We start from the raw sequence: 12,527 nt of genomic DNA, 5'->3' as shown, positions 1-12,527 counted from the left end.
GGGGCTCGAGCGCCCGAATGATCCTGGGGGCTCTGTTGTCTGGGGCTCCATGGCCCCTGTAGGGTCTCCCAAGGCAAACAGGTCCTAGGTAACGGGTCAGACAAAGAGCGGTTCAGAAGCCCCTTATGAGAGACCAACAGGCCCGTTTAGTCGTGAGGCCGTCTAAAGTGCAGCTTTAGTGTTTGGAGGTTGAAAGCTCAATACATCAGGCTGGGAATTAGATGTTAAAAAATCCTTCTGAAAAAAATTAGTGCATGATATTATTGAGTACAACACTATCAAGTATGGAGTCTATTATCGGGCCCCTGCCCTGTCTCTCGCCCATTCCTGTGCGGTGTTATGAATTTTAAAGATTAACCTGAATGCTCATTCTAGCCACTAGGGGGCATTACATTAAAAAAAGGAAAGAGTTCCACAAGTGTCCAGCAGAGGGCACTGACATAACAAGAGCTCAGGATATGAACACATTACAAAGCCACGTGGTAAATGGACAGTCTGCCCCAGGGCGGCTGTGGCTTCAATAACAGCTAACCACCACCGTGTGTGGAGAGAATGAATGATGACGACTATGTAGTACTTTGAGGAACTTGTGACACAGGCTTGTAAAGTGCAATACAAGTGTAAGCCGTTGTTATTCATGAAGCTACAGTCAAGTCGGGGCTTTGACCAAATCACAGCTGATTATTATTCATGTCTTTGAAAAATGTTCTCACCCCCCGTGGGAGCTGAACTTTGGCCCGCGACCCAACATGAGGCTACAGGAGCTGCTAAAGTGGAGCTGCCGTCGCAAGGGTGGAATGAAAAGCTCATTTTGAGGAAACGGGCCTAAGGTTTGTGCATGTGCGTGCGTATAGTTCCCGTCTTTAGCCGCTGCTGTCTCCCAGAAAGTAAACAATCATATTAGGATTACAGCGTCATCTCGGTCGCCTTTCGTGCTACACGTGGATACCAAACATGTCAATATCTGTGCATGAACAAGCGTGGTAGTGTTGTAGTTACTTCCTGGAAATTGCTATCGGACAAAACGTCATAAAATAAGCCTGGTAACGGTTGAGTTTGGTCTTTTTTCTTCCGCTCTGTTAAGGGAGAAAACTAGCTTAAAATCTGGGCATTGACCACTGCGTGAAAAATCAATGTTTTCCCCGGCCGTATCTCGCCTTAATGCAGAGGTATCTGTTTGACACTTTTGCTATAGATTACTGACATAAACACGAGGGGAAAAAATGTGCCGCGAGTTTTCTTTCATTGTATGTTTTCATATCATAGCGAGTCTTGAGGCAGCGCCAGAGAATGTTGTGTTTAGGATTGTTGCAGCTCAAATACATGATCAACAATAAACAATATTATTGGAAACGCTAAAGCATCAAAATGACAGTAAACCCTTGTTCTAAAAGTGCATAATCATGCCCTAAAACACCACACAGGCTGCAATAAACACAAAACATAATGTGACCCAATTTGCTTCAGTTAAAAATCAAAGTTTTACAAATAAAAAGGAAATTGGAGGAAAATGTTAATAAATGTACAGAAAATAAATATTGAGCCCAAAAGTGTATTGTTCATCTGTCACTTATTGAACAAGTCAATATTGTAATTATAATGTTTATTTCCAAACCTACATACACTGCAAAAAGTATAAAGCATGGGTTTAAATGACTTGAACTGAGAATATTCATCCTGTTTTAAGACTTTTCTCCTGATCGGACCGAGATTACTTTTCTTTTTTGATGACATTTCAGATAGAGGTGGATCGATATATCGGCCGGCCGATATTTGGGCATTTACAACATCAGCTATCAGCCGATCTAACACAGATAAAAGCCAATATCTCCAGGACCGAAAGTGACGGAGACTTCCCTTTTGGAGAGAGCGAACTGAGAAAGTTTCACTGAACCTCACAGTCAACATGGACGTGCTGCAGGTCATTCTGAAGAACAGAATCTGGAGAATTCAATCGCTGAGTTAGTTTTAAAGGGACTCGATGCAAGTTGGTCAGTTTATACTCACTACTGCCACCTCAGGTCTTAGGCGTAACTGCAGCTTAACACCTTTGTTGTGGTGAACAGGTCATTCTACACATCAGGACATGGCTGGAACATGTAGGGGGAGGAAAATACTTAATTTTAACACTTTTAAACTCTGTATAGTCCTTTTAACCTCCGCAATTGTGTTTTTGCCGCGACGAGCAACAGTCTGCTAAACCTCGTGGCAGCATGCTAATGCTAACAGCAGCTAATCGAGGCTGGGAAAGAAACTAGGATTGGATCACATCAAGAAATATCAGCCACTGCTGGAGAGGCCAAGTATTTGTATTTTAGTCTATGAAATACAGTAACTGATCAAACATAATGATCATATCACTTTATATGAGTTGGTAATATTAATGCAACCTAAAAGCCTGTCATGTAGCCAAATATGTTTTGCGTAGGAAGGTCCAGTGATCATTGCTTAATGTTTACATTAATCTATTAAAGAGGGGGTATTATGCTTTTTTTCAGTCACATAGCACCAGTCTATATCACACTACAATGATGACCAAACCTTCTGTTGGTCTGTAAATGCAGTAAATTAGAATAACTGCCTTGTATAAAAGTGCTCTCTCAAAATGGCTGTAGTGAATGTCTTGAAATAGGCCTCTGTCTCTTTAAGAACCTCTGAGCCTTTCCGACACGCCCCCTCCACACGCTGTCTGTGGCATCAGTGGGGAGGGGGTTCTGCTGAGGAGCAGTGGTTGGTTACTCGGCTGGTGACGAAAGCTCGGAGGCGTCTCCAGGAGGTGGGGGCGTTCCTAGGAGGACTCAGGCAAACCTATCCCTAAAATGGCTGCCATCAGAGTTTTTACAGATTACTCAAAAATATGTGAATGTGCCAAGGCAACACTTCAGGCATGTTTTTAATGAGGGAGTGACAGAATAACATGATGTAAAGCTTGAAAAAGTAGATTATGCATAATACCCCCCCTTTAATAGATATCATTGATTAATGATCTGTAGCGTCTTGTTTGCAAGAAAAATTAAGACTGTATTGATCTTATACTGGAGAAAAGAGGATCATTCCCTTTTTCACTCAGAGAAAGCCACTTTAGAGAAAGTCTCTAGGTTTTGGTTAATATTGGCAGATACTCAAACCCCAGTATCTGTGTCAGAAGCAGAAAACCTGGGTTTGTGCATCTCTAGTACCTACTAAACAGGAATGTTTTCAATAAATCTGCCCTATGCCCCTAATAAAGCGCCCCCTGCTGTCACAGTTCAATACTGAAATAGTTTACAGTTTAGAAAACATCGGCTGTCCATTGTCCATTGCGGCATCGGCCAATAAAAATCCCCCAAAAAACGGCATCGGCATCAGTCGACCTCTAATTTCAGACTTGATTGATCTGACATTAAGACAAAACGTATTGGAACGAGTCAGAAAGTGAAGTGAAATAATCTTAACCAACTCAAATTCAAATTATTATTCTCAATTGGAGACATTTAAACTAATCTAGATATACATTTTTCGGAGTGTAGTCTTAATACAAGGACGTTTTACCTACTTTTTTTACAACTTTTTCCAGTGCGGTGATTATATATTGAAAAATACTTGAGCGCAAACCCTGGAAGTGCTGCTAAGGCCACGAGCGGACATTTTGGTGTCTCTAGATCAGGGGTGGGCAATTCATTTTCAAAAGGGGCCACATGAGGAGCCTGAATTGAGTCGGAGGGCCGCACCAACAATAACTCAAACTTATATCGGGATATAAGTATAATATATCGGGAGTGTATCGCCGGGGTCCATGAACAAAAGCTCCAAAATAAAAAAAAATGTTTTGATTGGGAAAATACATTGAGGACTTTTTTTCAATAAATCTATAATGATGAGTCTGGCAGGACTGTAGCCTCATAACAACGGCTTACACTTATTGCACTTTACAAGCCTGTGTCACAAGTCTCTGCTACATTGTAGTCAATATTCATTCACTCCGCACTCCGTGGTAGTAAGCTACTATTGTAGCCACAGCTGCCCAGGGGCAGACTGTCCATTTCCCACTTGCAAGTCACACAATGTGTTGTTTATATCCTTATATCTTATTATGCCAGTGCCCTTTGCTGGACACCTGTGGAATTCTTTACTTTTATTCTTATTTAATCTGCCCCCTAGTGGCTGGAGTGAGCATTCTGGTAATAAAAAATAAAAAAAATCATAACTCCGCACAGGAATGAGCTAGAGACTTACTTTTTTTTTTGACATGCTTATGAATTTATGCCCTACAAGTTATGGGCCGGACTGAATCATCTCGCGGGCCGGATGTGGCCCGCGGGCCGTACTTTGCCCAGGTCTGCTCTAGATGCTGCTTAAGTGGAAATTTGGTTGCAACGATTTTGTTTTTCCAGGAGAAGGTTCACACAGTTTGTTTCGAGAGCGAGCTATTCAACTTCGAGGAACGCGGTGATGAAACTAGCAATTTCCGCTTTATTTGCGATGGCGGCCGTCGTGGAGGAGAGCGTAGCTGTAAGGTCGCTCTGGCACGGGGCTAATGAGAGATATTTGGCCGCGTTGCGTTCAAGAGCCGGTCATACAGTAAACATCAGCAGCTGCAGGCCGCGGCGTGTGAGATGTTTCTCAATGGGAAGATGTGAGCCAATCAATTGGACGTGCCGGCGCTGCTCCGAGCCCGAGAGAGAGAGGTTCGGCTTCTCGGGTTGTTGTTTTTTTTTTTTCCTTCTGGCGGTGGTGGATCTGAGGAATATAGGATTCCGTGGGTTATTGCCGCCCTGATATCTCCATCTAATGAAGTCATTTTTCTGTCAATAACGGAGCAGCGGCGGATCTTTATTTTCTTAAAAGGAGTGAGGAAAATGGGCCAGATTACTCCCGAGCATTTGCCAGGCAGAACGCGGCGAGTGTATTACCGAAAATAAAGTGTCATCTTCCTGATTTTCGAGCGCAGTTACTCGGGTTTTCGATCGGCTCGTGCCTCTGTTTTGCGGTTGGGAAAAGGTGGGGTTCGAAATTGGAGTTATGAAAGGATTATTGATAAGAGAGATAAATAATGGTCCATAATCAAGCGGCGAGTAGAAGTCGTGGTGAGACAGTTTGTAGTTTATTTTTACATATGAGGGAGTTTTCACGCTACGTTTCCCAGTTATTAAGTCAAAAATGTGTAACTCTCAATCAATAGGGAAGACCTGATATTGCAAGAACAACAGTACAATGAAATAGTGTTCAGGTGTTAGTCCTGAGCCGCTGTGACTGAGCCACTGTGCGTCGACATGACCAGCATGTTTTTGGAGGTCGGGGAGGAAACCTGGCTGCCGTCAGTCTCCTCTGATCCTCTGAAACGGTGCAGCGCCTCCGGGGTTTGTCCCTGTTTCAGAGCGTGGTGTCCTGCACTGGTCAGCTCCTTCCTCTTCCTTCTGTGCAGCTCCCTCCGCTCCACAACAGTCTTTCACCATCTTCTGGGAAGAGCTTAGCGGTTAATCTGTTTTAACAGATTTACTGGTGAGATATTGTGCTGAGTGTCCTGTTGCAGCTCGTTTTCTCCCCTAGCTTCAGTGTCACAGTAAAAAAAACCCTCCCCCTTTGAGATGCTTATTTCATGTTGTTTTGTCCGATAGCGAGTCGGAGATTTCTAGGAAGACACTACAACAGTGTGGCTCGTCTTTCCCAATTCTATTTATTCACAAATATTGACCTGTTTGGGATCCATGTGTAGCACAAAAGGCGTCTGGGATGACACTGTAATCCAAATATGGTCATTTCCTTTCCGCGAGACAGCAGCGGCAAAAAAACAGCAGCAATATACACGCGTATATGTAGACATGACAACACTGTGGCCTATTTTAGGCATTTTTGAAGACACTTCACCCTCTTGGTGTGTCTGGTGACACTGGTGAATGAATGAGAGTGTGAATGTGTGAGTGGTTCCCTGATGTAAAGGACGTAAAGGACGTAAAGTGCTTTGAGTGCCTGGTGAAGGTAGAAAAGTGCTAAATGTGACCATTTCCTTCCTGCAACAACACTTTAGTAGCTCCTGCTGACTCCAAACATTCCAGTCTTGGACTTCAGATTTTAAATGTTTTGAATATCTACTTCCTGCCGGACATAGTGAACTTTAAACCACAGATTAAATTGTATTTACTTATTTATTTCATTATTTTTCCATTAACTAGCTTTAAAATGTAAACCCCATATATCTCAAATCCCTTCTGAGACAATCTTTGTAATTGATATATCAATAAAATAAAACCATACATTTAAACTTAAATTCATTATTTACATTTTGTTGCTGAAAATATAGCCAATTTGGGGAATTGTTTATGCATAAAATGCCTGATTTCTATATGAAAACATAATAGAGACAGAGATTGTCATACACCTCCCACCCCCATGAAGAATGTCAGGAATCTCCCTTAGAAAAATAATATCTCTCATACAATCCCCCCCCTCTCTTCAGCTCCAGAGTCTGGCCTTAGAACAGTGCACAGATATTGACAGGTGCCTCCCAATAACAGAACGCGTCCTGTCGGCACCGGCTCTGGCCTGCTTTGGTGTGAGCGTGAGTGGGTGTGTTTTGAGTGCATGTGTGTGGTTTGCTGCGCTGCACACAGCCCGATGCTTACACTTACAAATGCATCTGATACCATCAGCAAAACAGTCGCTCGGGCTGATTGAAACCTTTTAAAAGTGTGCATTTAGGTAATTGCCGGACTCTCTCCCAAATATGCTCCGGCTCCACTTAAGGCTTTCCCGAACACCCCGGGCTATGCCGACTCGGCTCGTTTGGCTCACCCCCCCCCTGACGTAGCCCCCGCCTTTAATAGAAAATAAACGAGTTCCCCCTAAAGTGATTATTGCTCACTCACTTTGCCGCCACATGTAAATGACTTTTATGAGAAACTAATGATGCCGGGGAGTCGTCCACTAAGGGGGAAAAAGGAGGATGTGCGGAACGACGGGGGCGGCACACGCAAAAAGCACAGGCCGGCGTTTGCCTTTTCTTTTTTTTTTCCCTCCCCTGTAAATACGGCATCACAGCGCGTTGAGGGGAAGGAGGGGGGGGCGGAAGGTCGAGCGGTGGATATGCAGAAGAAGGAAAAAAGGAAGGCGGGCGCGGGCTGACTTCCAAATGCCCGTCTGATTCTCAAAATGGATGTGAGCCACGGCTACCCACACACAGGCTATTTATTTTCCTTCTCCTTCCTCAGGTCTCCTCTCGCTCGTGTTTTCTTGCAGGCTTTTCTGTTTGTTTATATATTTATTTATTTTTTGTGTGCGTTCCAGACTCCTCATGAGAAAATATTGATTATATAATTGGGCCGCTGCTGCTGCTGCTGCTGCCGCTGCTGCTGCAACGGCTACGGCGGCGTTTAACCCGGACCCGGCGCTTTTGAAAACTACACACAAATGTTAAAAAAAAAAACACACACAAAAAAAAAACGGCAAATTACAGAGCGACCCCCGGCTCCTCTTTTGTTTGGTTGCATTTAAAAACTGAAGATCTTTGCCCTATTAGTCGGAGTATCAGACGGAAATACATCAGCCAGTCTGTGGAGGATTGTCCGGCTTGTAAGTTAACGAAGCGTTTTGGAGATATTAACATAGAGACATTGTGTTGAGATGCTCCTTTTGGTTGATGGTGTTCCCACAAATAATCCTGCATTGTTCTTAAACAACAGTGTGTCTGGATTAAAGTGACATCGTGTAGCATTGGTTGTGACGTCCTGACCCACCACCACCATCCTATGACCACAGTCACTCAGGGACAGTCTACACCTATGACAGAGATGTGATTGTTTTTCCATGGTGAACAGGCGGAGGGCCGAGTCTTCCCATGGTGACCGAAACTCAAGGACCACTTTTGAGTAAAGCTAGCATTGCAGGGGCGTGTCTCGGGGGTGACCAGGAGAGGCCCGGGCCATTTTGTTATAGCGTTAGCAGTATAGCCCAGCTTTGGTTGGTCCAGTGGAGATTTGACCTCAGAAATATTTACAAACGTTATTGCCTATAATATATAATACGTTTTCATTCAGTACACAGCATACAATGTTTTAAAGGAACAGGCCACCGTTTTTCCATACTGAGATATGTTCTTACCTGAGCTTAGACGAGTTGATACGTACCTGTTTGGTCTTTGTGTGTGCCCGTGGAAGAGCTTGGCCGCTTCTAAGTTCACCCCTGTTTGGAGCCATAGGAATACATTGGGAGAGGCCAAATGCTAACAACATCTTTGGTTGTTTTTGCCTGACTGAGGGCACGCACAAAGACCAGACAGGTACGTTTCAACTCGTCTAAGCTCAGGCAAGAACATATCTCAGTATGGAAAAACCGTGGCCTGTTCCTTTAAATTAGACCTAAAGCTGTAAAATAAGCTAACATTGTTCATTTGGTAGTCCTCATTTCACTACGTTGTGCTGCTTCAAAACCATTAAAAAGGTTTTAAGTCACGGGAAGTAGTGGCTGGTTCTGGTGCCGCCCCAGAAAAAAAAAAAGTCTGGACACCCCACTCTATTTAAAAAGGGGGTGTCGAGTAGGGCTGAAGGATAAATCGTTGTCGTATCGATATCGAGATATGAACATTGAAAACATTAAAATCGAAAAAGCAAGATATAAACGATGCAGATTTTCATCAATAAAACTGCACTGGTTTGTGTTTTCACCTAAACCCAAAGTTATATCGTATCGTATCGAGATATCTGGCATGAATATCGAGAAATTTTGTCCATATCGTTCAGCCCTAGTCTCGAGGTCCTGCCCTTAGTATTTTGAAGTACATTAACAGGTATTTGATCTCTCTCGATCTTATTATATTATATATCTTATTATACATTCCTCAAAACCATCTGGGGGCCAGAGGATATATGCTGGAGGGCCGTACTTTGCCCCTGACCAATGAGAACCTGAATTCGAGCCGCCAACGCTTTTGGTCCGAAGACGACCCGCTCAGCCATGTGAGCTGTTGTTTTCTCGTTGTGCAAATGCAGTGACTAATGATATACCGCATGTTCAGGATCCAAAATGGAAAGGTTAGACGTGGTGCGGAGGGGTGGTTGTGCCGTTTTTGTTCAAAGGAGCGCCTTCACACGCTGTTTTTCTTTTTTTTTTTCTTTTTTTGGGAGATACATTGTCAAAAAGATCATCCTAATACATTTTGGCCTTTTAGTCTGCGGGGCCCCGACATCAAACAGAGGAGTAATGAAAACCTGGAGGAAAACTTAAGAGCTTTGGGCGGGATGTTATCGGTATTATCCGGGCAGCCTACAGCGGCTCACGGGCAATAAGACGTCTTCATTCCTTTGCAGCGCGGCGAAACAAGTTGCTGATTCATCTCTTTTAACTAATCAAAGTTGCTTAGCTAATCTGTTTTCTTTCAACAAATCCACTTTCCTGCCAGCTTAATCCATTTGTCCTAGTTAGCCAGCCGGTCTGTTAGCTAACCCGTTTTCCCTGTCCGTATTTTAATTTACCTTTTTCTTTTTTTTCCCCCTCCTCCTCTCTGTGTGCTGTGCTTCCAGCCTCAAGGATTATTTATTAAAGAGTGGGGGAAAATGATAATACGATGGTAACTTCTGTTGACAAAGGTTACTGTTTTACATAGGAAGGTTAACTGTTTAGGAACATATTAACTAGGGTTGAACAAAAAATTAAATCTTTATTATTTTACTCATAATGGTCAATCTCAATATTCAATACAATTTTATTTTTCATATTCAAAACAAATCCAGCTGATTCATGAATATGGGCAAGGCAGACCTTTTTTTTAATATAGGCTACCACAACACAAGCTAAATACAAATACTTTTCCCAGTAACGTTTAGCACATGAACATCTTCCATCATCTCGTACAAACTGCTAAACTGCTAAGAAGTAGCGTTCAGTTAGCGAGCTAGCTAATCTGGGGAATATTCTCAGCGTTCGTTAGCTTGCTCAATGTATTTTTCCTGTAGCCGTTAGCATTAGCATCCCAATTATGAACGATCCGGATGTTTTCAGCTGTTTTCAACCCATCAGCCACATTTAGGTGATGACAAAGCCTAGTTAGAAATCATGAATGAATTTACAGACTTTACTAAGACTTTACTAAGATAAGAATTAGCACCGCCATTTTGTCCGGCCCTCATTTGTTTTGGACTTTATCTGGCATTTTTCACTCCAAATTGCGTAGCTTTGTATCAGAGGCATCATGACCATCGCCCTGCCAGAGTTTATTTTCTTTCTTTCAAAAGTGACACTAAATACAGCATATACAAGAAAACTGCTAAGTCATTGCAGTTTTAATGAAAAGGAGCATCGACAAATGTTATATCTGCCCCTTTGTTAACTTTACACTGGCTTTATCAGTTCTGTTCATGTGGCTTTACCATTCATTTCAACGGGGATAGAACGCTCAATTCAAACAGGTCTGAGAAGCTTTTGGCCTCAATGCATTTGAAGGAATTGGCTTAGATAGCTACAATTTTGCTTAAAGGAACAGGCCACTGTTTTTCCATACTGTGATATGTTCTTACCTGAGCTTAGACGAGTTGATGCGTACCTGTCTGGTCTGTCCGTCGAAGAGCTTGGTCGCTTCCAGCTTCACCCTGTTTGGAGCTATAGGAATATACTAGGAGAGGCCAAATGCTAACAACATCTTTGTTCGTTTTGCCTGACTGAGCGCACACACAAAGACCAGAGAGTACGCATCAACTCGTCTAAGCTCAGGTAAGACCATAGCTCAGTATGTAAAAAAGGTGGCCTGTTCCTTTAAAGTGCATATTACACATTAGACACATTTTTTTGAGAAAACATGGTTATACACAATTATATACACAATTATATTTAAGATATTGCTTAGAAATTTAGTTTTTTTTTGTGATGTCCTTATTGGACACAGAACATGTTATATCAATACGTTTGCTAAGTGATGATGTCATTGCTCCACTTGCAGGTCCAATGGAGCTTTAGCCGTATTGACTATAATGGTATTTTACTGATTATAACACACAGTGATCACACAGAAATATCACATTTACTCTTGATTTTCTTTATTAATGATTTTCTGACATTAATTATATATATTTTTTTCCTATACACAATGAAGGCTTATTTTAAATATTAAGCATATTCATTTTACCTGGAGGAATGATGAGATTTATTATTCCCTTCTATTCTATTGTTATTTCAGCAGGAGATTCAGAAAAAGTTGTGTTTTTTGCTGCGTTTGTCGATGGAACTCTGAACAGTTTGGACCTGGAAGTAGTTTATTATCGTGTGTGATGCCAACGTATGGGAAATGAGTCAAACTGCTTTGGAACTTCACCTCTATGTCACTTTCTGTTATGTAAGGGATAATGTATAGAACGCTGGTCATTATCGGTAAAATAAGCACCGACAGGGCTTGTTTCGCCCTGAAGGTGCTTATTTTCCCGATACACAACATAAACTTCGTACACTTCGGTCGAAAGGTTTATTTAATGACTTCCGCGACAAATAGTTCCCAAATGTTTGCGCGTTGCTCTGCAACGTTTTGCTAGGCTAGAAGCAGCAAGGCTAGCAGCTAGCCTAGCTACTTAGTTGAAGGCGCAGTTGGAGAGGAGGAATGGTGGTGAATCTCTGGGTAAGTTGAAAGTCAGACTCACACTAACTTCACGAGCAATTCCCCCAACTTCTCTCGCAGTGACGGGGACAGATAGTGTTGCTACTACGTACGCGCGGAGTGATATGAAAGCACCAACTCCGTTGCCATTGGCAGAAAATAATGACCGGTAGAACGTTGGGAAATCCCATTCAAATCAACGGAGCTTCTACTGACGTTGTGAAGAACCGTATAATAATAGTTTATAAAAAAAATAACTTTTCTTCCCAACTTTTCTTCACTAAAACTGTTGCTTCACTGAAATGAAATGATAATTATTACTTACAACAAATCTGATCCATTGGTCCCAGGCGGTCTGCTCGCTAGCCCGTCCCGTCACCCACGGTAACCTTGTCGTTTCTCTTTGTTTCCCCCCCCCCCGCTCTCCCTCCAGCCTGCAAGCGGAAGGAGCAGGAGCAGAGCAAGCTGGAGCGCAACCAGGGCCCCAAGCGCACCCGGCTGGTGTTCACCGACCTGCAGAGGCGCACGCTCCTGGCCATCTTCCGGGAGAACCACCGCCCGACCAAGGAGCTGCAGGTCACCATCTCGCAGCAGCTGGGCCTGGAGTTGTCCACGGTCAGCAACTTCTTCATGAACGCCCGCCGACGCAACGTCAACAAGTGGGCGGACGAGGGGCGCCCGTCCTCCACGGGGTCCTCCGGGTCCAGCGTCTCCTCCTCCGCGGTGTCCTGCACCACGGCGTGAAAAAGAATGTTGATCTTCTTCTCTTTTTTTTTCTGCTCCAGGAAAAGGTGCAAAAAAAAAGTGGTGGGGTTTTGTGGGTGGGGGGGTACATAGACTGGTCTAAGGCGGAGATCAGCCGTAATAAATGTCCTCCTCGTTATTTGTAGGAGCGACGGAGCCAGCTATTTAGATGATTTTATGATGCATCGTCGAAAGTTTTTTTCCGTTGTACTTTTTTCCTAAACCAAAG

At 43.2% G+C, this 12,527-nt stretch overlaps 1 protein-coding gene across 1 annotated transcript in view; it reads left to right on the top strand.

The window, feature by feature from the left end:
* The window catches only part of onecutl (one cut domain, family member, like), a 34,437-nt gene extending 22,113 nt beyond the window's left edge, over nt 1–12,324 (top strand). Inside the window, exon 2 of the mRNA XM_079561942.1 lies at nt 11,988–12,324. Within this exon, the coding sequence (XP_079418068.1) occupies nt 11,988–12,298 (311 nt within the window). The 3' untranslated portion in view covers nt 12,299–12,324. The remainder of the gene's footprint in view (nt 1–11,987) is intronic.
* The last annotated feature ends 203 nt before the right edge of the window (nt 12,325–12,527 follow it).

This window comes from Gobius niger (genome assembly GCF_951799975.1).
Source record: "Gobius niger genome assembly, chromosome: 8".
Taxonomy (NCBI): Eukaryota; Metazoa; Chordata; class Actinopteri; order Gobiiformes; family Gobiidae; genus Gobius; species Gobius niger.
Note: the sequence above shows the minus strand (reverse complement) of the source record. Positions and strands in the feature narration are given on the sequence as shown.